Genomic DNA, 26,441 nt, shown 5'->3' with positions numbered 1-26,441 from the left:
AGTGACAGAATGATTGTGTTTGGAAGGGACCTCCAGAGGTCATCTGGTCCAAACCCCCACTCCAGCAGGGCCACCTAGAGCCAGTTGCCCAGGACCATGTCCAGATGGCTTTTGAATATCTTCAAGGATGGAGACTCCACAACTTCATTGGGTCCATGTCTGCCTTGTGCTGGGGAGCCCAGAACTGGACCCAGCACTCCAGATGTGGCCCCACCAGTGCTTAATAGAGGGGAAGGATCATCTCCCTCAACCTGCAACACTCTTCCTAATGCAGCCCAGGATACTGTTAGCCTTCTTTGCCACAAGGGAACATTGCTCGTCCATGTTCAACTTGGTGTCCACGAGGACCCCACAGCCTCTTCTGCAAAGCTGAGTTTGAAAGTTTGAAAAGTTTGAGTTTAAATATTCAAAACCTTTTTTTAAGAAGTAGATTTAGAACTATTGCCTTGCAGTTAGTAAAAACCAGTCACAAAGAACAAATCCATAACCAAATGTATATCTGACAGGCAGGAATTTAAAGCATTGTAATTCAAGACACCTCAAACTATCTGAAACTATTTAGTGTACGACCACATGAACTGTAATTCTGTCCTTCCTCTTCCTAAACTGTCTTCCTGGAGAAAGCTATTACTTGCTACATGGAAGGATTAGATGGCTGCTTTCCTCCTTGAATGAATAACAGTTGCCTCTTTGTCTTTTTTGCATGATCAGACTTTCTAGCTTATGACCACATATAGGGACTTTTCAGATCTACATTGTAAGGATGGGTGGACACTGGGATGATAGGCTGTGGGACTAAATTTGTTGTGTGCAGGGTAGAAAGAGTGAGATGGAGCTGATGCTGGGCCAAGGAGGGTGAGGTTTGAGTCTCATCTTAAAAGCTGTCATATGCACAAATGGAAACGTGCTTAAGCAGGAAAACGATACAACCTGAGCAGCGAAAATGTTGTAGTTTTTGCATTATACTGTGGTTGTGGGGAAATAACAGGGTCTTAAGGCACAAATTTTGGCTGTATATGCAAAATGTTTTTATCTCATCAGTCATAACATCAACAAGGGTAAGTTGAGCAGAACTTCCCATTACTGCTCAGGTCTAATAACAGTGCAGTGTAAGGAGGGAAAGTCTAGAGTGATTGAAAATGAAAACTAACTAAAGAACTCTTTCTACCCCACAGTAGGAAGCAGATGCTGTATCTGTAATATGCAAATAAATGGCAGTCTTTGAAGGTGTTGTCCACACAATGCTCTTCTGAAGCAGATGCATTATATCACATTTTGTGTAAAGAATAGCCAGCTCTTTTACCCAATCTCTGGAAATGAGAAAGCTCCTCCTAAATGAAACTATCCATTATTTCTCAAGGAATAATACGAAAATATTCTACCGGTGCTCCTCAGGCATTCTTTGTTCTTTCATTTAATTGTCTTATCCACATAAAGGCACTTTAACAAGACAAGGCTGGTGCCTTTGGGAAATAAAAGATGATTGGGATGTTGTAAAATCAGGCCCAAAGAAATTCAAGAAGAGCAAATTAGTCAGAATAGAACAGCTATACTGCAGTACCAGTAACCTTAAGAACAAAAGTGACAGAGAATTATTTATACAGACAAAACCCCAGTCTTAAGCAATCTCAAACAATGTTGACATTGCTACCATCTATCTCTTTGTCACTTAGAAAAATCAGCACTTTCATTTAAAGGACTTACAGTCTAGAAACAAGAAGAGCAGGGATTTATATCTTCAGCAGAAATAATATCTGTGGAAACCAATCTTTTCTTCAAGTTTAAAGGGGAAAAAAGTGGCAAGGATTGTGAGTACATGTGATTAGAGGCCCTTTTTTTTGCTTATGGTTGGAGTACAGCAGGATTTGAAATCAATACACTAAAACCTGTTAAAAATAGAGAGCTAAAATAGAGAGCTAAAAATGTAAAGAGACTATTTAAAGAAGTACAGAAAGTAAATTTATGTCAATTTCTTTAAAGGAAATATGATCTGGGCAAATTTAGTGCCAAAAAAAAATCTAAAGTCGAAATTAAATTCCTGGGAGAGCAATGAAGGAAACAGAAATGAAAGTGGTTAACAAAGGCCAAATGCCTGCCTTGCTGTGAGGACACCAAGGATGTTCTAACACTGATTCTGCGGAGCCAAGGGATCGACTCCAAACACAAGGCCAGCAGTCTGCCTCTTCCCAATAGCTGCGTTGGAGGGTACCAACAGCCCTTTGTCTCCTTAGCTGGGGCATCCCACGAGACCAGCCCAAGACTGCTGGGGCCGAGGGAACGTGTGGCAGCTCAGGGCAGACTGCAGAGCTGGGTGCATGTTGGGCTTGACTGGCCAGGAGGTATAAGTACTCCCAGTTCCTACCAGTAGAAAGCAAGAGTTAAAACAAAATCAGAAAAATAACAGAAAGGTCAAAGTGCAGAATAAGCCTTGCTTCATCTTTTTCCTGAGCTTCTAAAAATCTGTGGGTGTGAGATCCCTTTCCCTCTTGTCATCCAAGAAACTTGTAAAGGAGCAGTGAGAGAATATGCTAACGGGCAAAGATTTCCTCCTCTCAGCATTCAGAGGTGCCTGCTGCGATGAGCATGTCACCCATGGGGTTTGGAGGGCTTTGGTGAGATCCTCCTTTTTCAGAGAGGAATGCTATGGGACAATTCCTGACTTTTGGAGAGTAGTTCAGCACTTCAGAAAAGAGAGGGGGACCTGTGCTGCTCTGCAGGCAAGGGCAAGGCACTCATCTGCCTTTACCCTTAGACATGCATATGGTCACCTCTGTCCAGGCCTGAGAGAGCACACCTTTCTTTGCCAGAGAGGAATTATCTCCATTTATTCAAAAAGTCATTATGCTGCTGCCTTCTTTAGAGAATAAGTTTTGGCCTTGTTCAGAGAATAAATTTCAGACATGATCACATTCTAAGAAAAGCATCACTAATTATTCATTATGGTGCTGGCCCTATTAAAGTTCATAGACGAATGTCACTTTATTGAAATTTCCAAAAGTTGAAGTTTTAAGTGGCTTTTTTATTAATAAATCTAGTCTTTGATTGATTCGTGAAGTCCAAATTCATTCACCAAGTACTAAAAAATGGCAATGCTTTCAGAAGAGATTACCTGCCTCTGAAAAGTCAGGCTGTGAATGTTAAAATTGTAACTGCAGGCTTCATTAAGAATGTAAGATTTTTTTAAAATAAAGGCTGCTATATAAATACTGGAAATTTGACCTCTGAAATATAGTGTGTATATATATATATTCCCATATCTGTGAGAAATGGGCTGATCTTTAATATCTCTATATAGCTTATTTAAATCAATGTTGCTGCTTCTTATGATCATCTATCCCATGTAGGTTTTCTACCACTAAACTGTAGTTTTATCCTGGCTTTTGTAAACAATTTTGGTTTTTGTTAAGAACTAAGTGGATTTAGTATTGTATGTATGGGGTACTCTGAAGCATGCTTCCTTCCCCTATGCAACTGCTGTTCTTTAAACTGATGAGATTTCACAATGAATGAAGCCAAGGTAAAAACAGGGGAGCTGTTTGTGGCTTTTTTAACATTTTCTACATAATTTACTGATAGACTTTTAGAACTGCTCTTAAATGACTCCTTAGCTCATCCAGAGGGTAGAAGTAATTTTTTTTCCCTCTCCAACTGTATTAATAGTGCAGAAACTTGGGAACAGCCCAAGTTATGCAGAGGAAAGTTCAAGTGTATGAGGTCTCTGCTGCTGGCAGTAGGGACTCAGCACCCTCACCTCTGACAGCTGACCTCAGGAATGTCAGGAATATGTGGAATTCGGTTCACAGATCTTAATTAAAAAGCTTGAGATATGCTCACTTCCCCATTTTGTGGTTACTGCGCATTTTTTCAGACTCTTCTTGTCCAGGTTTTCCCCAGACTTCTCATTTTTCTTGCCTTCAGTTTGAGTCCTCCCGGATGTAGAAATCAGGGCTTCTGTGGACACAAAGTTTTGAAATAGGAGGCCAGGCCGAAGGGCAGTAGGAGAAGGTAGTTCGAGAATAAGAGTTGAAAAACAGGATGTCCAAAGGGCTTTGCATCTAGATAGGCTCATCTTCCCAAGGCTGATGTAACCTAATGAGCTAGTAGAAAATGCATACATATAAAGGAGGTAGTACCACTAGCAAACTTTTATAGGCTTTTATAGAGTACTTTTAAAGCTATGATTTTTAATTCAAGGCTTTTTGTCTAATCTAGGACAAAAAAAATGTTAAGGAAAGAGACATTACCAAAATAATGACAGCTGATAGGTACAGCAGCTATAATTTCACACTGTAGGCAGAAGAGGACAAGATCAAAGCACTTGAGGTGATCCCTGGGTTTAAAATTGTCAGCTTTTGTGCAAGGAGGAGGTGCCTGGTTCCCTGCTCACGCTGGAAGCCAATGTTGGGCATGCACAGTAATCGCCTTCCTCCCTGCCCCAGGGACAACACCCCTTGCTCAAAGCCAAGAGAAGCAGCCCCATTATTGCCCTCGCTGCACACGGGATCCTTGCAGCAGGTAGCCCGCATGCAGCGCTCACCAGAGGATGTTTTGTGGCCAGGTCTACATCTATCACACAACAAGCACCACTCACTGGATCATCTCGGACTCTCTTTCTGCAGTGAGATGGGTCACGGTTACAGATTGTGGTACTAGCTCTCGTGTGGTGCTTTCCTGCACAGCACCCGTCCCCATGTTGCATCCCCCCCAGGCCCCTTCCTGACAAAATCCAGCACCAGCATGGGTTGTAGAAAGCTGAATGTTTTATTGGATAGCCACAACAAATTAGACTAGCTGCATGTAACTGTTTTGGGATATATCTGTAAAAAGCACAGTTCTTAAAATGAATTTGTGGAGTTTTTCTCCTTCAGTTAAGTTAAGTTGTTTTTCTCCAGCTTCAAGCATTAGTCTGATGTGAAGATGGCTTCTTCATGCTTTTTCATAAACTCTTTTGCAGGTAACATTATTCATGGTGCATTCCTGGAAAGAAAGGCAAATTTAATTAGCCTTTAACTGTCACGAAATATTTGTCAGTCAGAAAGCAGAGAATTACTTATCCATTGGGAGCCAGTATATGAAAGGATTTGCATTTTTCCTACTTTAAAACCAATTGCCAAAACAGTGAAACTCAAGTTTTAGAGCTTCAGAAGCAGAAGTCTAAAATATTTCATAAGAGAACAGGACTGAAAGAACATCAAAGGACTGTTCCTGCCACCCCCGGGAGATTTCTAATCTCCTCTTAAAAGCATCTGAAGAAGGCTCCTAGGACTTCCACAGGGGGTGATTGGACTCTGGAGCTGGGCATTAGCCTTTTTTCTTTTCACTTTTTGTAGCTGTGGCTTGTCTTCTTCACACATGTGTGCACAACATACACACGAGTCCTACACAGCTTTCAGACTTGCAGCTGCTGGTGTCAGCCTCTGCATGGCGGGCTCTGTCCTCATCTATTTTTCTGTTAGATCAAACTCTGGTTTTGTCAATCTTTCCTAATGAAGTTTTTATTAACACCTATTTCTATTTGTTCTCCCTTGGTCTCTATCCAAAGAAATTTAAATATTAAATTTGTGGATGCACTTTTTTCTCTAGGGTAGGGCAGAACTCTTCAGGAATTTCATGTATGCCTATCATTTTATAGCCTGTAGGAATCTCAGCTACCTTTTATGAACATCATTTTAGTCCCCTCCCAGATTCTTCAAAGCGTCTTTCCTAAAACTGGAGAACAGCACTGGGAAACCCTGAACTGCAGGTGAGCCTCTCTGGCACCAAGTCAAACACAATACTCTGGACAGACAACAACAATCAATGGAGCTCAGATACAGGCTTTTTTTTTTTTTTGTGCTATAACATCATATTATTGACACAGTTGTTAGTGACTCATAATGTGATTCCCACAGATTGCTGTTGAGTCTTGAGTGGAGATGAACAAATGGAGTATTTTGCATCAGCACATAGCAGGCACACCTAACATGGACTTTGCTAATGCTTCCTCTGTATTGTTCAGGACTTAACGATCATGATATATAAAAATTTCCCTCATGGGGATGCCATTTTTTGTCCCTACTCTTTCCTAATCATGTCTTGCTCTGCATGGAGAACAAGCACCACCCTACCATTTCATAAGTTTAGTGCCATTTCAGTTCTAATACATACTCCACGTCCATTCAGAGAGAGTTCAAGTGCACAGAGTCCTTTCAGATGCTTTCGCTCTCTGCATTTGAATCCAATGTAACACGCTCGCCAAACATGGATTCTGCACAATTAATTCAGTGATTAAGCAACAAAAATAGACTCACCACCACCAGGTTCCCATCCACCACTTTTCTCTTTATGATAGTCTCTTTTCCATCCCACTTCTGCACCTGGTTCAGTATGCCATTGTCTAGAGTTATGACATTCTGCCAAAGAAAAAAAAAAAGCAAAGCGTGGCTGTTTCATCAAGGTGCTCTGGGCTGAAGACAAGACTGTCTTCATGTCCACACACCACTGAAGTTTGACAAAGCTTCCATAGCACTTTTACCTTTGAAGGCAGCATTTCTACACTGGATGTCAAAAAATCACCACTCTGTCCTCCTGCTCCCGCATCCTTTTTGAAAGATGTATTTGGAAAGTGCCCTTTTTGGACTCACCTTTGTTTTTCTGTCATCTGCTGTGGTCTCGTCAAACTCTTCACCCAGCTTGAAAGAGACCTCTGTATTTTTGAAAGTACTTTCTGTTTTGATGGTTATCACATCACCATTGATGCTGATGGTTACATTGGGCTTGGCCACACCAGCCATTTTCCTGGTAGCAAACCCCACACCTGTAAATAAGACAGGGCACTATGAAATTTTTATCTTTACTAAAAGTTTTCCTCCTATTTGTTGGGGGAAAAAAACCCAAACAACAACTTCAGTGTTGATTTCTCTATTACTTTCAGAATTTTTTATTAATTCTATGTTGCAGAGGTTCCTTTGTAACATCTTACTAGCTTGTTGTGGTTATAGACCAAGCCAGGCGGGATGACATAAGGAAATTCTCTGCTCTGTCATTGCCAGAATAGTAAAAGCAGTATTTTGAAGACCAAGACAATATTTTAATGCCAGATATTTGCACATACACTTTTTCAAAATAATTGCAATGGTTTGTACACCAACCTGTATGCTACCTGTATCTAAAAGTAAATAAGCAGAAATAGATGACAGTTTCTAAGCCACAAAAACAAACAAACAGAAAAAAAGAAAAAAAAAGCACTTTTTATAATTATCAGTGGCTAAGCTGAATAAAAGGAAATGATTAAGAAATAGCTGGCAATGTTTACGTCCTGAGTAAAATGTGGGGTAAAGATTAAGAGTGCAAGAGTCTCACCGAAAGCTGTGCAAGTCTCAGTGACTATTTCACCCCTAATCTCCAAATAAACCCTCAACTTTTAAGCATGTAATAATCCGATCAGTGCAAGTTATCCCATACTTCCCACACACTAAAAAAAAATGTGGAAACCTTTTAAAACCCAATTTTAATTCTAAGCAAGAAGTCTACACCTTTAGAGAAGGGTGTTATCCCTCAATTATTTGCAAGTATCTGCATGAATCCATGCAATTTTCTGTTAATATTCACTAGAGGCAGCTACAGAGTTTCATTCACTATAATAGCTATGATAATTAATCAGTCTCCTAGTCCAGTAGGAATAGAAGGAAGTTTAGATGTGTTGCTTTTAGACAGAGAGAAGCTTGCTGCATTCCAGCATTACACTGCTTTGCGTGTCCAAGGATAAAAGCTAATCCACACAATATTGCAGTGACATGGTTTACTTCCATTTATAACACTACTAAGTAGGCATGCATAGACTTGGCTTACCTGAAACTATTCCTCCCAATCAAGGTTTTTCTACATTATAGGAATTTGACACCACTAATTCAAACAGCCGCCAAGTTCTCCAGTTTAAGATCATCTGATCAAAATAGTTGGACTAAAACCCTCTTGGTAAACAGCATAGACAGAAAAAGCAAGTAAGGAATAAAGTTCAAAATCAGCATTCCTTCCCTGTCCCAGATACAACAACTCCAAATAACAATTCTCACCCAGCTCTTTCATATAGTCCTCAAAGCTTTCACTAGAAAGGAGCTTCCAGGTGCCAACAAACTGGTCACACATTTTGTCAGGCTAGAGAGAAGTCTTCCAGAGGATCAAGCAGAAATGTAGAACAGGAGGATAGTATGAGCTCCAGGAGGCCAGGAGTTATCTTTAAAAAGGAGCCTTGGCCACATGATGCTCTAGGATGACCAATGAAGAAGGAGTCCCAATGCCCAGTGTTTTCCTTCCTCCCCTGCCCCTCCTTTGCCAGTAGGTCATAGTGTTATTATTCATATGCCCTTACTAGCACAAAGATCACTGTCTTGTTTTTATTTAATTATTTTTGTCATTCAAAAGCACCCTACCTTAAAGGCATATAATTAAATCATATTGTCTTTCAGAAGAAAAAAGTAGGCTCAACCCACAGAGGGTTATGTTCTCTCCCATACTCTTTTCTTTCATTTCAGTCTGCCATATCAAATGGGCACAGCTAAATTCCTAGACTGTAAGATCTGAAAGGCTCATTTGGATGACTTAGTTTTCTTTCTGTACTCCTGCAGTCACAGATTTTCTGCAGAGAGGCACAGAATTACAGGAAGAAGTGGATTTGGGGCAGAAAGAGAGAGTACTGGTGCTGTAGAAGGGTAAGGCAATAAAGTTGCTTCCTTGATTGGGATCTCCTTATCATTGCACCATCTGAGTCAATTGACCAGTAGGTCTGTGTTCTACTTTTATGTGATGGAGAGAGGATATAGGGCTCTGTGAAAAGCAAAGTAACAGAACAGATTATTTTTCTCCCTTTTGCTCCTGTGCTTTCTGAAGATCTATGTCCCAATAACTAGCATTATGACTAGTTATGGCATAAAACTAGGCTCTGGTATCGACCCACCAAAAGTCCCTGGAAACTTCATTTGTCTTCTGTTTGTGCTGTTTGAGGCAAGGTGTGTATAGGTCTGACATAATGAGGTTCACCTTGACTGATCCCCTAAGCCCCGTCATAGCTCAGATCAAAAAACCTGTATCAGAGAGCAGACAAGCAATTTCTTAGACTTTCCTTTTGGCTGTAACATGCTATTCCAATGGCAAACCCCATCCAATAACTGCAGAGTCCAGCCCCTGGAAATACTCTGCTGGTTGTTAGGCATCAAATATGTTGGTCCATTTATTTTCATCCATGTTGATTTTATAAGTAACAATTGTAGGAAAATTATTTATATAGGATTGTAAGATCATAGGGAAATTCAGAAGGGAAGGGAGGTCAGGAAGTCTCCAGCACAGCCTCCCACTCAGGCAGGGCCACCTCTGAGCTGTTGGGGCTTGGAAACCTCCAAGGATGGAGCCAGCACAGCCTTCCTGGGCAACCTGTACCCCTGCCCAGCTGACAGGGAGAAAATGTCTCCTTATCTCCAGTCTGAACCTCTCTCAGCTTTTACCCATAGTGTCTCATCCTCCCACCATTCACTGCCGTGAAAAGCCTCGCTCCAGCTCCCCGGTCAGTTCTCCACAGGTGTTGGGGGCTGCTGTAAGCACTCCCAAAGCCATCACTTAACCAGGATGAAGGACCCCAGTCCCACAGACTCTGCTCACAGGGCAAGTGCTCCAGCCCCCTGAGCATCTTGGGGGCCCTCTGCTGAACTCACTCCAAAACTGGATGCAGTACTCCGGATACAGCCTGAGGAAAGGGGAATAATCACTTCCATCAACCTACTGGCTGTGCTCCTGTTCATACAGCCCAGGATGTTTTTGGCCTTTCTGCTGCCAGAGCTCAGCTCACTGCCCACCAGGACCCTGAGGGCCTTTTCTGCAGAGCTTCTCCCTAGATGGACTGTCCCCAGCCTGCATTGCTGAATATGTTTGTACATGTATGATTAGTTACCCTCTTGTGCCTTTAAGACTGCAGACTGTGGGAAAAATTATTCTTTTTTACTTTTTTTTTTTCCTAGAATAGCTAATCTTAGGTTTGACCTATTCTTTTTTGGGTGTTTGCATATTTACTGATTTTGGACTAATCCCAAAATAAATAAAATAATATTCTAATTATTGAAGTTGCTGATGTCTTTCCTGATTGGTTTTATCAGAGTATCACATCCTCAGGTCCTCTTTAAAAGGAAACTCTGAGGGGCCCTCAAGTTTGTGTCATTATCTTGGTTTTTTTTTTTTACTTAGGATTATTGGCTTGAGATACGCTGCACCATGTGTGAGCAGTCTGTAGGAACTTGAAAAGTCAAATCCAGTAATTACATAATGAGTACTTGAAAGTATCAGGTGAGGATTGCTACAGTGCCCCGGATGGAAGGATGTGATCTGGCTGAGCTCGGTTCCTGCACTTACTTTTTTTGCCTTTTGGGAAGTGTTCTGTGTGTGGTTTACTACAATTAGCATTCATTTCTTTAGAGGGGAAATGGGGCTTTTATATTCAAAACCGTAGCCTGAGAGAGGGGATTGGCCTCCCTTTGGTGTTAACAGCCGTCTGCAACGCTTGTGCTGCTGGAAGAGTTTTTTGGGAGAGAGTTGAAGCACCTGTTCCATGCAAATCAGTTTGGAGCAGACAAGCGCACCCTCCCTAAGCAGTCAATTGCTTGCACCTATTTAAAGTGAATCTGAGCTATTTGTAGGTGTCTTGCAAACACGATGACTCAAAAATGCAAGAAGAAAGCCAGCTTGTGGGTTGACGTGCTTGTTTACTTCAAAGCAAGCAGCCGTCTGGGAGCAGACTCCTGGCTCTCACTTGGGAAGTATCCTACTGATGGTCTCCTTTCCCTCAGCAGAGGCTTCCAGTGACAAGAGATAAGTTTGTGGCGTTGGTGTCATCTAATGTAAATCCTATCATCTGCTCTCTGGGGCAAAGGCCTCAAGTCATACAGCCCTGCTGATAAAGACTGAAGTGCTAAATGGCCATGAAGTAATCAGTGGGGTTTCTGAGCCTGGAAGCTTAGGCAAACCTGGGATTTGTGCCACTTGCAGAACTGTCTTACCAGCAAGAGCTGGGCAACCTGGCTAAACAGTCCTGTGGTCATCAGCACATCTCTGAAAGTGTAGAAAATGTCTTCAAAATATGAGGAAATTTTGAGGAAATCACAGCAGGTAATAGGTAGACCGAGGAAGGGAAGCTGGTGAGGGTCCAGTGCAGTGAGGAAATGCTGGCAAAGTAAATTCATCACAGAGGAAAACCCTGTCTCTTAATCCTGATATGAACCGATGTAGCTGAAGCCTGCAAACAATGATACACTGTCTGCAACGTGTTTTTGGGGTGAGTGCTCTGTGAGTCAGACTGACAGTGGAGATCTACTTGAGATAAATAGCTTTTTATAAAAATGAGCACAATAATAGCCTCCATTTGGCTCTTTTGGGTGTGCAGGAGGAATGACGCTGCTTCCACTAGAGTATGTGAGAAAGAGGATGCTTATTCCGATAGTTGAGATCTGTCATTTAGGACAACTTCTAACTGAGGACTGTGCCAAAGCTTTCCTGGTACCTTAGATAGGTATGGATTTGTCAAAGTAAAAATACAGCTTATTCTCAAATGTGAAAACATGATTTAACAAAGCATAGTTATGACTATTAGAAACACTCTGCTTAAATAAAAGTTTCTTTCTCCAGTTTCTCCTTGTTCCAGAAGGGCAACAGTGTACAACTCCTTTGACTGCTATAGCTATTGAACTGGTGACTACCAATGAGCAGCGGTGTATTGGGCTTACACGGTTGTCTCCGTAGTTCTGCTACTATAGAAAACTGGGCTGAAAAGGTACAAAGACATCCATGCTCAATTCCAAACCTGGTGCCATAGCAGACTATTAGCCTGTTGACAATGATTTCTGTTGAAAACTCTTTTAAAAGACATGTGGCCTCTACGTGGAGTTATTAGTGACACAGGTGGCAATGTCCGTAGTAAGAAAAAAAATACATATTATTGGAAAAGTTATTAATAATAGGGATTTTTCCCTTAAGCAAGGAAGGAACTGTGGCTTTGCTGCAAGCTTCCTGTTCAGGCACAGAAATATCTATCGAGAAGATGGGCTATAGCAGCTTGCATGCCAGGAAGGAGGGACAATGTCACGCTGTCTGGTACTGCTGCAATTTAGACCAAGCAAAAAGTTTTCTTAATACTTGTCTGGCTGGATACTGGGGTGGGAATCTGTTCTAAGGCCCCAGGGTAACTTCAAGAAAGGTGAGCTAATGCTGGAGAGCAGACAGGAGCAGGTAAAAGGATGCCCATCTCTGCTTGCCAGCTTGCTACTTTGATTTCTGATTAATGTTTGAGACAGGTGAATTGCCTTAGACTTCTGCTTAGCTAAGAAAATGTATAATTAAAGCTTCGGTACTCATGATGTAAGGCACTGACTTTACAAAATACTGCCTTTGCCTTCAGTTGCTTTCAAGAGGCCAATTGGTTTTCAGTGGTTTTTTTCTTTCTCCTGGGGAAGGAGGTGAGCAAGAGACACAGGCAGGTCCTTTTTCCTGTGCTCAGCAGAACAGTCCCCAGCAGCAAGCTGATGCTCCCCCACTCGTGGCTGTGGCTTCAGGCCTCGCTCAGGACTGGGGCTGCTATTGCAAATAGTCACTTTGCTGAAGGAGTCAAATTCTGCCAGCAGCAACGACAAATCTGAGGTTTCCTTGAGTGGCTACCGGCACCACTCTGCCCAGTTACATTACTGGGCTGTGACATTTGGAGACCTCAGGCTGGTGGGCCCCAGCACTTGATTTTTACTTTTAGTGATTTTGTGTTCTTGTGTTTCCTCCTGGACTTTAGCCCGATCAGTGAGTAGTCCACATGCTTAAATAGGTTTCCAGTATCTGAAATCAGGACTGAAAATTGAAGCATTTAAAAGGTGCTTCTGAAACACTAAGCTAAGGTTGTGGTAATGCTAAGAACAGAAATTAAATCTCATAACTCCAAGGAATAGTAAGATCAAGCCCAAAACAAAACCTGGTGCTTGACACCATTAACTTGCAATTAAAATACACATGATTACATTTTCTAAACTTGCTTTAAAGATGAAGAAAAAAATGCTGATATGGCTGGAGGGAATGGCAAGCCTCTGGACCCTTGCCCTCGCTGGGTTCTTGTGAGACTAGTGTTGACAGCTGAGGTTCTGGCTTTTCTCAGCAGATGGCATGACAATGATGTACGCTCTCAAACATTTGTGGCTCCTGCCAGGTGACTGCTATTCCTGAGGAAAACATTGACTTCTCATACACTGCTCTAATGTGTATGTGTTCCTTCATTCCTGGAGCAAGTCAGCTGGCAGCGTGAATCCCATCAAGCAATGCTGGAAATTGCAAGGGAGGGAGTTAAAAGGAATATCAGAAAATTAGGGTAGGAGGAGTATTTGCAAATCGGTTTTCAGTGCAATGAGAAGAAATGCAGGTACACTAGCTCCTACAGGCACACAGGTGATAAGCTTCCAGAACATAATGTGGGCATTTCTGTATAAGAATATCCAAAATCTCAGAGCTCTACCTCAGATACCCTGTATTCAGCAAGTGCCATAGTGAGATTAATGACAAATCTAACTTAACGACTTTTGAAGGTTTGTATGAGAGAAGATCATATTTTGCTGGTTGTAACGTAGGCACTGCGGATGTTTCATGTTTCTACCTACCTACCGATTTCCCTTGTCTAAAGAACAAGTTTCAAGTTTCTGATGCTCAAATCTGTCCAGCTTTTGTCATATACTGCACAAGTCTTGCATCTAACATCAGGGCATTTCCTCTTGACAGTGTGCAATGAAAGTCAGCCTTTTTCTGAGTCCTGCTTTGTCTTGTCCATGGACTTAATTTCCCTGGGCTTGCCTCAGAGCACATAGATCCTGTCTGTTCTTCCCCACCATCACCACCCCACCTCTGCCAAAAAAAAAAAAAAAGCTTTTCTTTTCTTACTTTTTTTATCTCTAAACTTCTCTCTAGATTTAGGTATTGTGTATTGCAGCAGACTTGCAAATGAAGTAATCTGTTTCCCAAAGCACTTTTGGGTCTCTTCTAGCAATTTGAAAACTTGCTAATAACATTCTGAAAAATCCCTTTGTAGTCCTTCCCCAGACGCTCTTCTGAATTATCCCAGATCATCCAGCTGAAACCATCTCTTGAAGCATCCATCTGATCAAAGCGATAAAACCATTGGTTTCATCTGCTTTGGGACTGCCCAACAGGACTCCATTCCGGTTCTGCCTTGTTACTGCAGCTCACACGATATCGCCTGCACAGAGCCAGGCTTGCACCTTATTTCCATGCGGATCTGCATTTAGAATCCTTCCACTGTTTTTTGGTTGGTTTTTTGTTTATCTCTTGCTAGATATTTTTTGGCAAGCTGAGGAAAAATCTTCAAATAAAGATGACAGACTAGTGCATTTTGGTAACATTTAGTATCTTGTAAGTTTAAACTATTCCTATCAGTGGTTCTCCTTCTCTTAACAGTTGCCCTCTTGTGAGGTGAGAACATTCCCAGAATTTCACTTCTCTAAGAAAACTAAAGAAAGAACAAAGTGTAAGAACAATATTTCAACACGACTAAAAAGACCCTGTACAAAACATTTAAGCTTTGCTGAACCTGCACTTTGAGTAAATATACATGTTTTTTTCCATCCTTGTTTCTGCATCTCTTCACCCTGCATGTTGCAGTTTATTGCTAGCGATGCTTTAATCTGACAGCTTGCTCTGAAACCTTTGGAGATCTCCTTTTGTGTTTGCCAGAAAGCTATCTGTTATTACAGATGCATTTGGACTGCATCCAAAGACCTATTGCCCCACGTAAAGGAAAGAAGAAAAAAAAAAAATCCGAGTATGAAATGCCCTGAGTTCAGAGACGAAGCCTTACGGACAACAGCCCTCTCCCTCGACGCGTGGCCGAGTAGCGGGTGGGTGTGAAAGCTGGCAGCTCTCCCGGCTCTCTGCAGCGCTCTGCAGCTGACTGCTGCCCTCGGGCGCTGGGAGCTGGAGGGAAGGAGAAGGAGCCGCTTTGCAGAGGCCACCGGCTGCTGCCCAGCCACCCACCTCGCCTGGGCCAGCGGCTCCTTACAGCTGCCTCCTCTGCAGCATCGCCGCTGAATTTCACTGTCGCAGCCATCTCGTTTCATGTCATCTTGAACCAGATAAAGGAGGTTAGGAATCTAAAGGTTCTCTGAGGAAAGAAATACAAAGTGTTTTCTAAAGCAATCTACCATTCCTGCCCTTCCTGCTCTGAAGAGCTGTCTTGCCAGAAACAAGTAAACGTTGCTCATGTTTGGCACGTAAAAACTCACATCTCCAATCAGGGAGTGCCTATAAAATACACTGCTTAATGTCACGTAGTAAACCAGCTCCTCACTCAGGATGCTGCAGAGGAGCTGGAGGCACAGGGCAGCTTACACAGGCAGGACGCAGTTTGCTGTCACACGTGCTGCGTCCCACCCAGCAGGCATTTGCAGCGGATGTGGGCAAGGTACGTCCCTATGGCTCTTGGTGCCCAAATCCCTAGCTGCAGCCAAGCCTTAGTTTTGGCATGCACAGAGTCTCTAAAGCTGCTAGTGACCATTATTACACCTGGTTGAACCCTAAAATGGCCCCTGCAGCCCAAAAGTTGCTTTAAAAACCTTCTGCCTTCTACTTTTTCCCCTCTGGAGGATCTCATCACAGCTGGCAGGCATGGGAAGTTGCAGGTCTCTAGTGGAGACAACGTGATCTTTCTGGAAAAATGAACATCTTCAGCTGTCCTTCTCAGTACTGGTAGCTGTTTCATTGATTTACCTTCCCTGTGCTTTAAAGGTGGTTTCTACTTATCTCAACATCTTCCCAAACTCCTCAAGCTATTAAAGACTGAAGCGTTGCTTCAGCTTGTAACTGCTCAGACGGCTGTTTTCGAACTACTAGAAATAAACTGTCAAGAAATAAACAGACCTGGAAGCCTTGTCCCACACTAACATCAGCTATTTGCATTTGCACACTAGCTATTGTAATGCTTGTGGCATTGCTTTGTATTGCTGTTATCAGCCAATTTTCAGAGCCTTTTGAAGTTAGAGCCCCAGCGTCCCTCTGAGCTGCTGACTGAAGGCCTGAAGCACCCATGGCCATTTGCAGAAGCATTGCTGCCTCCTTTTCCCTACAGCTAGGGCCTGCTATCTTGGCCGCCTTTATTTGTTGCAGAGCTTCTGACGTTTCTTTAAACTACGGTGAGTTCTGCCATTCCTGTTCGGGAGGCTTGTTGCAAACACTTGGTGGGGTGTTTGCTCTGTGACGAGGGTACAGCAGTTTATGCTGCTGTAACAGGGGCTCTTTGTACGTGATTTTGGTATCATGAAATGCCTGGTGGAACTGTCAATGCAGTGTACACGAGGGGACCGCAGCAGATCTTCCTGCGCAAGAACTAAAGGAACCAGACATCAAGCATGGCACGAGGCTAGACACATGCTCTTTTTTAATAGATGCTGTTTCTTCCTCAGCCCCTGCAGGTATGGCTTCCTCATTCTCTCATATCATTTTAGTCTTGCTGCCAAGATTTAAGCTGAACATAACTTAATTGTTTTTATGATCTGATATGGCTTTAGGTTGTACATATCCCTGTTCTAACAGTACTTTCTGCATTAGTTTTGTCAGTGTGAACTTCTGGTCAGCCAATACTAACTTACTGGAATGGTATTGAAGTATTTGAAAATCCCTTCTGCCATTTATAACTTACTGGATGGCTTATTGCTCCTTCAAACTGCTCACCACAATTAAGGCATGACTGTTCCTTCCTTGGTGTATACAAAGCTTCTGTGAAGAAGACCCCTGCAGCTGTAGCACCTCAGGTTCTTCCCCTGCCTATATAAGTGGCTCAAATACAATCCTCAGCATCAAGAGCAGAAGAAGTGAATAGCAGAAATGCTGCTTTCAACTACTGAGGACGACTTCCTGGGTCACAGGGCCTGAGCAAGGGACCATCGGTTGTTTCACAAACATCTAGTGCAGTTCTGTTGTACAGAAATGGGCTGGGTAGAAGAAAATAGTTTACTGTTTGTGTTGCACTGTTGTTCATCCAGTTTCCAGGTATTGCCTATGACTTGTTTAACCTATAAACATTTACTTGTAACTAATTACATGATAAGGTGTTGATGGGCTCTCTGGGGTGACTGAACTGTGTTTGGTGTATACCCAGAAAAACTATGTTTCCTTCCAGCCCTCTTCAGTTCCCTATCCTTAAGGACATGAACCTGAAGCCTGATGTCTCCTTGCCTCAGCCTCCTGCAAAGGCTGTTACAGAACTGTTGTGTTTATCTGATTTTTCAGTTTTCCAAGTATATTCTATAAAATGCTTTGAACTGTTAATACCGAGAGTAGAGGTTCTCAGAAAATATGGCATCAAAGTAACTGTAAGTTACTTTCAGGTCCGTCTATGAAAACTTTTGACAAAGATGACTCCTTGTGTCACTTTACTGTTGGAAAACTAGGCCCTGGTTATCTAGCAGACAACTGGTTAAGCTAGGATGCAAAACCAAAACCACATCCCTTTTTCCTGGAATTAGTCTAGTATTTATATATTCAACTTGTGTCTGGGGCTGTCCAGGGCCCATCTTCAATGAGAAGATGAGAGTGTCTCCTGTCCAGATGAGATGGTACCTTGGGTGTGCTAGTGGAAAATGAGGTATGCAGGTTTGAATTCCCACAGGCTGAAGAAGCTGCTGAAGCTATGTCTCTTGATACTCAGACAGTGGGAGAGAGGGAAGTTTTGTTCAGCTGTTTTGGTTACTTTTTTATTAGTGAGACAGTTGTCTCCATCTGCATGGAGCAGAAGCGTGTACATGGCTGGTAAAGCTTCAGGGAGGTTCCCACACATGGAAAGGGCTTCAGAGAGATGCTCCTTCCTTCATCCTGAGCTGAGGCATGGGCTTTTCTTCCCTTAGCATGGTGGATAGTGAAGATTCTTCTTGTTAGGACCTACATTTCTTCATATGTTGAATAAGAAAAGTTTCCCATTTACCTTCGCACTGAGATTTCTTCCTCCCAGACTTCACCTTAAGTATTAAGCATTTGTTTTTTTGATCTAGCATTTACTGTTCCAGCTAACAGGCTATGATGGAGTGCAACAGTGTGGATTTTTATTCTTCTGGTATCGTGTCTCGATCTCATCTATGGAAATCTCTGTCATAGACTGACATGTATGACGAGGGAGTACTTTACTTGAGTATAGCTGATGAATTAAGATTCATACATAAAGTCTTTAAAATTAGTTCTAAATAAATCTGCTTTTAGGGTGATGTTCAAGGTGCTCATGAAGGAAAAAATACCAGTCCAGTCACATTCTTTCCTATGGGAAGACAGACTTGTGAAATGGGAAGATATTAGCACAGTCAGAGACCATTGAACCCACCTTCATTAATGAGCAAGGTAGTTAAAGCCAAGACAAAAAGAAGGGCCAGGAATTAATCCTGGTTCAAATCCTCACCTGCTGTTACCTTGGTTCTCATTTGTGCGATGAGCTGAGGGAAGGGCTTAAATGATCATTTGATGCACATAATCCCATTTTAGATAGATTTTAAGAGTTGCAGGTCATTAGGATCTTTTCAAACTCTGTCATGGGAAAGTGCAAAATCTTGGCCACACCAAAGCAAGCCGTCTGTGACAGACTCTATATCTACAGGGAGGGACTTGATGCCTCAGTGGACCACTGTACCTTGAATGAGCTGCTTGCATCTATGGGCAGATTTCATACATTGCAGCAGTGAACAATGCATTGTGAGCAACTATGATGGCAGATGCAGATGCTGACAAGACAAACTCATGGAAAGGAGTCTCGCTGTGGTGAGTGCGGTCTTTTAATTGGTACCTGATCCCTGAAATGGTAATAGAATGTGATCAAGTATTGATGAATTAAACATGTGATATTATTACGATACATAACACGGGAAAGCTTTTTAATGCTCATTGCCAGTTTCTAGTTAAGAAATTACAGAAGCACTAGACTACCACAGAGCTCTAACCCAATGGGCCAAGTGTGATTCTCAAGAAGACCAAGATCCTTCTGGAGTTCATAAGTCATCAAGGAAAAGTGTTTGGTAATTCAGATTATGCAGGTACAGTTCTGCACAGTCTGGTTCACTAATCCTATATGATATTAGTTCTTTGTGAGTTTCAGTGTATCCTCCTATATCTTCTTAGGAATGCAATATAAAATTGTCTGCATGAGAACCAATGAGGAATTGCTCCATGCAGCATCAGAGCTTGTTGTTGCGAACTGGTTTGATTATACCCAAGATATGTGACCGTATTTTAGAAAAAACAATCAGCAAAGCTCTTACAAATGTATTGAAAGCGTCACTGTAACTAATCTGCCAGTTATTTTGCTTATTAAACTTAAAAACATACAATGCAATAAATTTGCTGAATTTACTGCCAAAGAAACTATCTGGAGTAATGCTGAAGTTGTTTGATATGATGGTACGGGGGTAGTCAGAGACCTGTAACTTCTAGCTATCGGCCTATTAGATTACATAATTTGGTTCCTTGGTTACCACAGTGTCTACTTAGGCTGAACTCTCTTTGTCCTTAGAAAGGCTGACAGATACTTATCCTACCTCGTCCCCTAGCGAATTAGACATTTTCTGGAGTAGAAACAACCTGAGATCCTTCTTGTCTTGCCTAGCAGCTAACTTCTCAGATGCAAGACGATGTTAAGCATTTGTTCCCATTAGCAACAAAAGAACTTGGCTGCAACTGTAGCATTGGTGAATCAAGCTTTCTTTGGGGCAGAGAGGTTTATTTGCCAGTTCCTGCAAGTAACTCTAGTAAGATAGGGACTGTTTACAAGGGCATGTAGTGATAGGGCAAGGGGTAATGACTTTAAACTGAAGGAGAGTAGATTCAGATTAGAAATAAGGAGGAAATTCTTCACTGTGAGGGTGGTGAGGCACTGGAACAGGTTGCCCGGGGAGGTTGTGGACGCCCCATCCCTGGAAGTGTTCAAGGCCAGGTTGGATGGGGCTTTGGGCAATCTGGTCTAGTGGAGGGTGTCCCTCCCCATGGCAGGGGGGGTTGGAACTAGATGATCTTTAAGGTCCCTTCCAACCTAAACCATTCTGTGATTCTTTGATTCTAAGATAATGATCACACTCACACTACCTGCTGCTACACAGAAGGTGTGCAATCTGGGACTGTACTGAAGTTACTGGATCTCCCAGAGCATGCTGACACAACTAGCAAAACTCCTGCAATCTCTCTAACCCTGCAGAGTAAGCAGTGAGGCAAATCTGGCTAGTGCTTGGAAGTGCTTAGCTAAAACTAAATCTCGACTAGCCCAGGACAACATACTGGCTCATTCTTGGCTGAGCATGGCTCTCTATAACTAAATAACACATGGAGTCTGCTGGCACCACAAAACCACTATGTGCCTGACGTGATCTAATCTAGCTGCATAGCATCTTCTGCTCTGTGAAGCAGGAAAAATTAGAGACTGCTTTCTCAACTGGTAGCGCAAATTACCCATGTGTTTCCTGAACATTTGCTGGTACAGAACCTGAGTACAGTAGTTTTGGGCAGAGAGGCTGTTTAAAAAAAACAACAATACAACTTTCTGTCTGGTAGCCAATAATGTAGCATGTTATAGGATCAAAGTGGAAGAGATTTAACCCAGTACCCTCACTGGCACTTGATGAAACTGTTGTTCAGTGTTCTTTGGAAGTTGTGTCTATCATGCCTCAGAGTTATTGGGATGAGTATAAAGGCTGTAAGATAAGTCTTATCCAGAGGTGACCTGTATCTTTCATAAACACTTGGGCGAGTGTGGAATCTGGATTAAAATGTCTACATTCATAATCAACTGAATAAGTCAGAAGTGGAGGCCTTTGCATTCACATCTACTTACACAGAATTTTGGAAGATCCCTCACCTTCTAGTGTACATAACAAAAATCAGTGTGCTAAATATATCAATACCTTAGGTTAGCAGAGCATTATTTTAAAGTTCTGTAATTAACAACATCCTGATTAGTTTCTACTTTTACTCATATTTTTATTATGAAGATAAATACAAGATCTGGGCCCCCAACATTAGAAGGGCATGGAGCTGCTGGAGAGAGTCCAGAGGAGGGCCACGAAGTTGATCAGAGGGCTGGAGCACCTCTCCTATGAGGACAGGCTGAGAGAGTTGGGGTTGTTCAGCCTGGAGAAGAGAAGGCTCTGGGGAGATCTAATTGCGGCCTTCCAGTACCTAAAGGGGCCTACAGGAAAGATGGTGAGGGACTGTTTATCAGGGAGTGTAGTGACAGGACAAGGGGTAATGGGTTTAAGCTGAAGGAGGGTCGATTTAGATTAGATATGAGGAAAAAATTCTTTACTGTGAGGGTGGTGAGGCACTGGAACAGGTTGCCCAGAGAAGCTGTGGATGCCCCCTCCCTGGAAGTGTTCAAGCCCAGGCTGGATGGGGCTTTGGGCAGCCTGGTGTAGTGAGGGTGTCCGTGCCAATGGGAAGGGGGTTGGAACTAGATGATCTTTGAGGTCCCTTCTAACTCAAACCATTCTATGATTCTATGATTATTAGCATTCCACATAAAAAGAACAATTTAATTCTAAAAAATCATTTAACTTCATATTTTGGAGATAAATGAAGTTCAGGTCTGCAAACACACACTCCAGGATAATTCCAGGAGCTGAGGTTAAAGGTCTACTTTACGTGTAAGGAGAGATAATGACTTTTAGTCTCTTGAGGCTGTGGTGATGTCAGCCAGCTGAAGTCTGAAAATTGAATATTGCTTGAATGACCCAAAAAATCTGTGGAAACACCTTACTGAGTGCTCTGACATAAAAACAACCAAAAGCTGATACTAACTACGTAATTTATTCTTCATACTGCAATAGCAACTTTCCTATGAATTCTGGGAGAATGTCAAGTGCAAATAGAATACTTCAATCTCAGATTTCTCTCTTGCAAATTTCAGAGGCAAGCTGATCTGTCTCCTGCCTTACCTTTTGCCTTTATCTTCAGATTTGATTGTATTGTTAAAAGTAACATCTCTGAAAAGGAAAAGCTGTGTTGCACATTGAGAGAAATAATGAATTCTGATGCTTGAACTAAATCAGTTTATTTGTATTATTTGGATTACTGCTATCCAAAGTCATAACAACTTAAATCTCTGTGGGTTTAGGTTATTGGTTGGATGGCAAAATTCTCAATCTGCTTTTAGGCAAGAGGATGGCCTGTGCTTGAGCAACCTGGGCTAAATTAATGCCTAACACACCTTCTGCAGAAAGTATGTCCCTCACGCTTCAAAACTTAGTTTCTGCTGCATGTGAAGCTACACTAGTAATGAGCCTCTTTGGAGAGAATACACAAAATGACCTCTCTTCTCCTTTTCTTTCCTCTCTCCCACCCAGCAGACAGAAAAAACCTTGCTCTTTTGAAATAAAAAATGAAATTAAAAAAAAGAGCAGTCGGTGAGCTTGAGATGCATCTGTCTGTGATCTTCTCTGACCTGCTTTAAGTTGTGAACAAAAGGGCCAGAATTGCTGAGAACAAGACCACAGTTGCTTAGAGAGGAAAGTGCCTCTCTTTCTCTTAAATTAGGGCTTGTTAATGCCATCAAGATGACTGAAAAGGCAGGCACCGACTCCCAACAGCCACTTCAGTGAGAGTGCTGAAAACTGAGCTAAATCCTCTGTCATTCAAGTTTGTGAAAAGGCAAAACAGAAGAGGGTCATTGCTCTATTTATTCCCCTCTGTGTATATTAGTAACTATTCATGCTATAAAGTTGCTTATACTCGCTTCCTACTCTCCAAACTCAAGTCCATGCACTTTGGGAGCCTTTGTCTTCGCTACCTCTCCTGAGGCCCAGCTACTCAAATCTCCCTCTCAAGTACTGTGCCTTTTTTTCTCCCTCTACATGCCTACCAGGGGAACCTACTTTGGTGAACATGTAAAGATGGAAAAAAGCAAGGAAAAGCTCATAAACATTCTTTTTTTTTTTCCTTAACAGGATGGTAAAGTTAAGCCTTTTACTAATTTGGTATAAAATTTCCTTTAAAATCAAATATCTTTATTCCTTTCCTGACTCATATTAACATTATTTTAGTATAAGTAAGGAAGCAGCAACTTCCCTTCTCAGAGAAAAAATGAAAATCAGGTTAGCTTTCTGGGGCCAGGAGAGTAAATGGAAGGTCCCAGACCTGTCCAGCTCCGTAAGGAATGAAGCAGGTACATGGTGGAAGGTAAGTGTTTACAGCTACAGGAACCAAGAAAATTGCCCATCCCTTTTTCTGTTCCCTGAAAGACCTATTCCTAAAGCACAAGAAAGAAATTTCTTATTCCTTACATTTTGTAATGCGACAATTTTCAGGGATTATCTAGGGATTTACTTCAAAGCAGTGTTTAATTTCTGGTGTCTGGAAGAGGTGAGCTATTTGCACACGCTTAACATTCTTATTGGAAACTCCTGTGTTGTGATACTGCTGCAATAAATGAATATATATAAAAGATTGTCATTATCACAAATTAAACTCCAAACTCAATCCCTAAGAACATACGGACTTTTTAAGTCATCCATTTTTCAGAACACTGCAATAAATGTCACTGTAAGTCATCTATTTCTGCACGTCCCAGTCTCAGAGTAGTAGCATGCACCTGTAAACCAGAAGGTGTTGTTGGTTTGGATCTTCAACTTCAGTTGTAATAATTAAAGGCAGATAACTTTAATTCAGTCATAAGGTTGTAATTTGCTGAGCTGCAGTAAGGGTTATTCACCAGCTGTTCTGTGGCCACCGAGAGAGCAATCTGTACTTGGACTATGTCCTTGTGGCCTCAGCCTACGTCAGATATGAAGTTAAACTCTCTAACTGTTGGTTAAGGCAAGCTGAATAATTTTCTGGTTACTGTGGCTTGGCTGATGTCCTGGATGGGACTGTCCTGAATAAATGTGGATGCCTAGAAAATGGGTATCTACATCAAAGCAAGTCACCTTGGATTCCCCTTTATACTCAACAGAGGTTCAATGGTGGATTACAAATATTCTCATTTTAAGGTCATTGCCCATTTTGTAAATTGTATTAATATTTTGTAAAAATGAGCAAGAGTGCTCCTACATGAAGCTCCATATCTTCATGCCAAAACTTAGATGAGATGCATTCTACATGATGACAATGATGATAAGAGTAGGATGCACTCAAGGCTTTTATCCATTTGCTTTAACTAAACTTGAGCAGTTCAGGGATTATAAAATTATGGTTGTCCTTGTCTCTAGAAATTAGTGCTTTACTCTTGAATTAGAATCTAGATGATTTGTAGACCACCAAGTGTACTTTTCCAACCATACCTTGAAACACTGGTCAGCATTCAATCTTCCGTGTCTAATACACAAAGCCATGCATCATTTCCTTGATCTTTAAAGTCATCTTTGCCTTTGTGGTTCTAATATCCAGATGACATCCTGGCCCTAAGTAACTTCTGCTTTGCATCCCTGTAATCATTGGGGAGCTAATAACGTACTGTAGATGAAATAATCTCAGCAATGTAATCTTTGAATTATCAATTTTACTTTCGCTCTTCCTTTAAAAAAACCCAAACACCAAACTATATTGCAAAGACTGTAAATCTTGATTTATTATGGTAATAATTACATATAATTTGGGGAAAGAAGAAATATCCCTGGACAGAAGAATGTTGTTTTTAAAATTCTCCTGCTTTTATTTTATTTCTTAGCAAAAGCTGATAATGTTCTTCTGCTGAGTTGAAAAGAGTCTTCAAATTGGCAGAAAATATGCTGCCAGCTCCTTTGGTGACAGTAGGAGGTTTAATTGGGATTTTTTTTCCTAGGTACCTAACTCTTTCCATGAAATATATAGAGGTCTACCATACTGTGTCTGGTTGGGATGGACTTAATTATTGTAGCAGCCTATATGGTGCTTCATTGCTGGCTGGTGTCAACCCAACACAGACCAACACACGTAAATTTGACTGGATGACTGCATACTCGGTAAGGCAAAGGTTGCACTGTAGTGCTTGAATCCTTGGCTAAATTTTCCAGACAGCAAATAATAAAATGATATAAAAAATGTGAACTTGATTGATAGTAATTTATTTTTGCTGCCTGATAGGCAGATCTGTGCAAAATGAATTCAGTTTCTCTGCTAATTGTTTTTATCTACCAATCTCAACTGATTTCATAAGATATCTATTAGATTATGTTAACAAACTAAAAAGGGTAGAGTGGATGTTTACTCAGCTGAAAGACTTGGTCAGATTTTCTTTCTTCAAATAACTAACGGTGACTTTTTGTTGTGCTCCTTGTCCCTCTGCAGCTAGAAGTGTTAATATGGCTCTTGTCTGGGATGATAAGAAAGCTTCTGTCCTACCACCAGGCCATCTTCTGACAGGAACTAAATTCAAGGTGGCAGAATCTTTTTTCCCCTCACATCCTAAATTATTTCTGGACAAATAATCCTAATCTTTAGTTATCTGATTTCGCATACTAGAATCAGAAAATACGTTAAGTGTTTTCTGAAATTAATTTCCTGTGAAATAATGTGTTGTAAGTGCCTTTCATCCCTTTTTATCCTAAGGCTGACACATTGACATTTGGGGATTTTTTTTAAAACTTTTTAATGCTGATGAAGAAAAAATGACAAGGAAGTTTTGTCAGCAGTCTGAGGCATCTCCTTATCTTCAGTCACACTTCCAGATCCAATGGGATCATGGTGCGAAGCACAAAAAGGAAGGAGAAAGGAACAAAGCATCACTTCCCAGGGCGTTGCCATCAGCTTTCATTCTGAAAATTTGTTATCATATGTACTTGGTCCGACTTTACCTTTGTGATCTTCCAATTTAAAACATGTTACTCTGCACAGCTGTTCAACTTCAGAGCCCATTAGCTCATCCAGATTCACCGAATTCAGAGCATTTTTTAGTTATCAGTAATGTGCTAAGAAGAAATGGAAAGTGCAGTCAGCAGCTCTCCACAGACCTTTGTGAAAGATAAGAAATCTTAGCCTCACAAAGAGGATATGAGTAGACTGGGACAAAGGTGTCCAGCTCCCAGAGAGCAATGAGTAGTTCAGGCTACCTACAGTCCAGTGCCATTAGGTCCGAGTTCTCTGCAAATGCTAACAGCATGGAGCAGGTATCATGATGTCTAAGCCTGCACTAGCATCTTAAATATGTGTATTGGGTTTGTGTGGCAAGGTTCTGGCAGCAGGGGAGCTACAGGGTGGCTTCTGTGAGAAGACTGCAGAAGCTGCCCCCATGTCCGACAGAGCCAGTGCCAGCTGGCTCCAAGATGAACCCACTGCTGACCAAGGCCGAGACCATCAACCATGGTGGTAGCACCTCTGGGATAACACAGTCAGGAAGGGGAAAAAAAAAAACCTGGCCAGCAGCATTTGCAGCCAGAGAGAGGAGTGAGAAGATGTGAGAGGAATAATGCTGCAGACACCAAGGTCAGTGAAGAAGGAGGGGGAGGAGG

The 26,441-nt window shown here is 41.8% G+C and overlaps 1 protein-coding gene across 1 annotated transcript; it reads right to left on the bottom strand.

The window, feature by feature from the left end:
* Positions 1-4,742: 4,742 nt before the first annotated feature.
* Positions 4,743-8,207, bottom strand: LOC129203773 (fatty acid-binding protein, adipocyte). The gene is made up of 4 exons (XM_054818703.1): positions 8,055-8,207; positions 6,624-6,796; positions 6,291-6,392; positions 4,743-4,977 (listed from the first exon to the last, which is right to left on the bottom strand). The coding sequence occupies exons 1-4, from the start codon at positions 8,125-8,127 to the stop codon at positions 4,927-4,929; spliced, it is 399 nt and encodes a 132-aa protein (XP_054674678.1). The 5' UTR covers positions 8,128-8,207; the 3' UTR covers positions 4,743-4,926.
* Between the last annotated feature and the right edge of the window lie 18,234 nt (positions 8,208-26,441).

Source organism: Grus americana, chromosome 2 (assembly GCF_028858705.1).
Source record: "Grus americana isolate bGruAme1 chromosome 2, bGruAme1.mat, whole genome shotgun sequence".
In the NCBI taxonomy this organism is placed as follows: Eukaryota; Metazoa; Chordata; class Aves; order Gruiformes; family Gruidae; genus Grus; species Grus americana.
The sequence above is the reverse complement of the archived record's forward strand: the minus strand, read 5'-3'. Positions and strand labels throughout refer to the sequence as shown.

Bases quoted from the DNA above. Each gene is read 5' to 3' on its own strand.
- LOC129203773 (XM_054818703.1), bottom strand. From the start codon at position 8,127: ATGTGTGACCAGTTTGTTGGCACCTGGAAGCTCCTTTCTAGTGAAAGC. The intron at 6,393-6,623 runs GTGAGTCCAAAA...TTTCTTTGGCAG, and splicing joins CAGATGACAGAAAAACAAAG to AATGTCATAACTCTAGACAA. The intron at 4,978-6,290 runs GTGAGTCTATTT...CTTTCTTTCCAG, and splicing joins TGGATGGGAACCTGGTGGTG to GAATGCACCATGAATAATGT.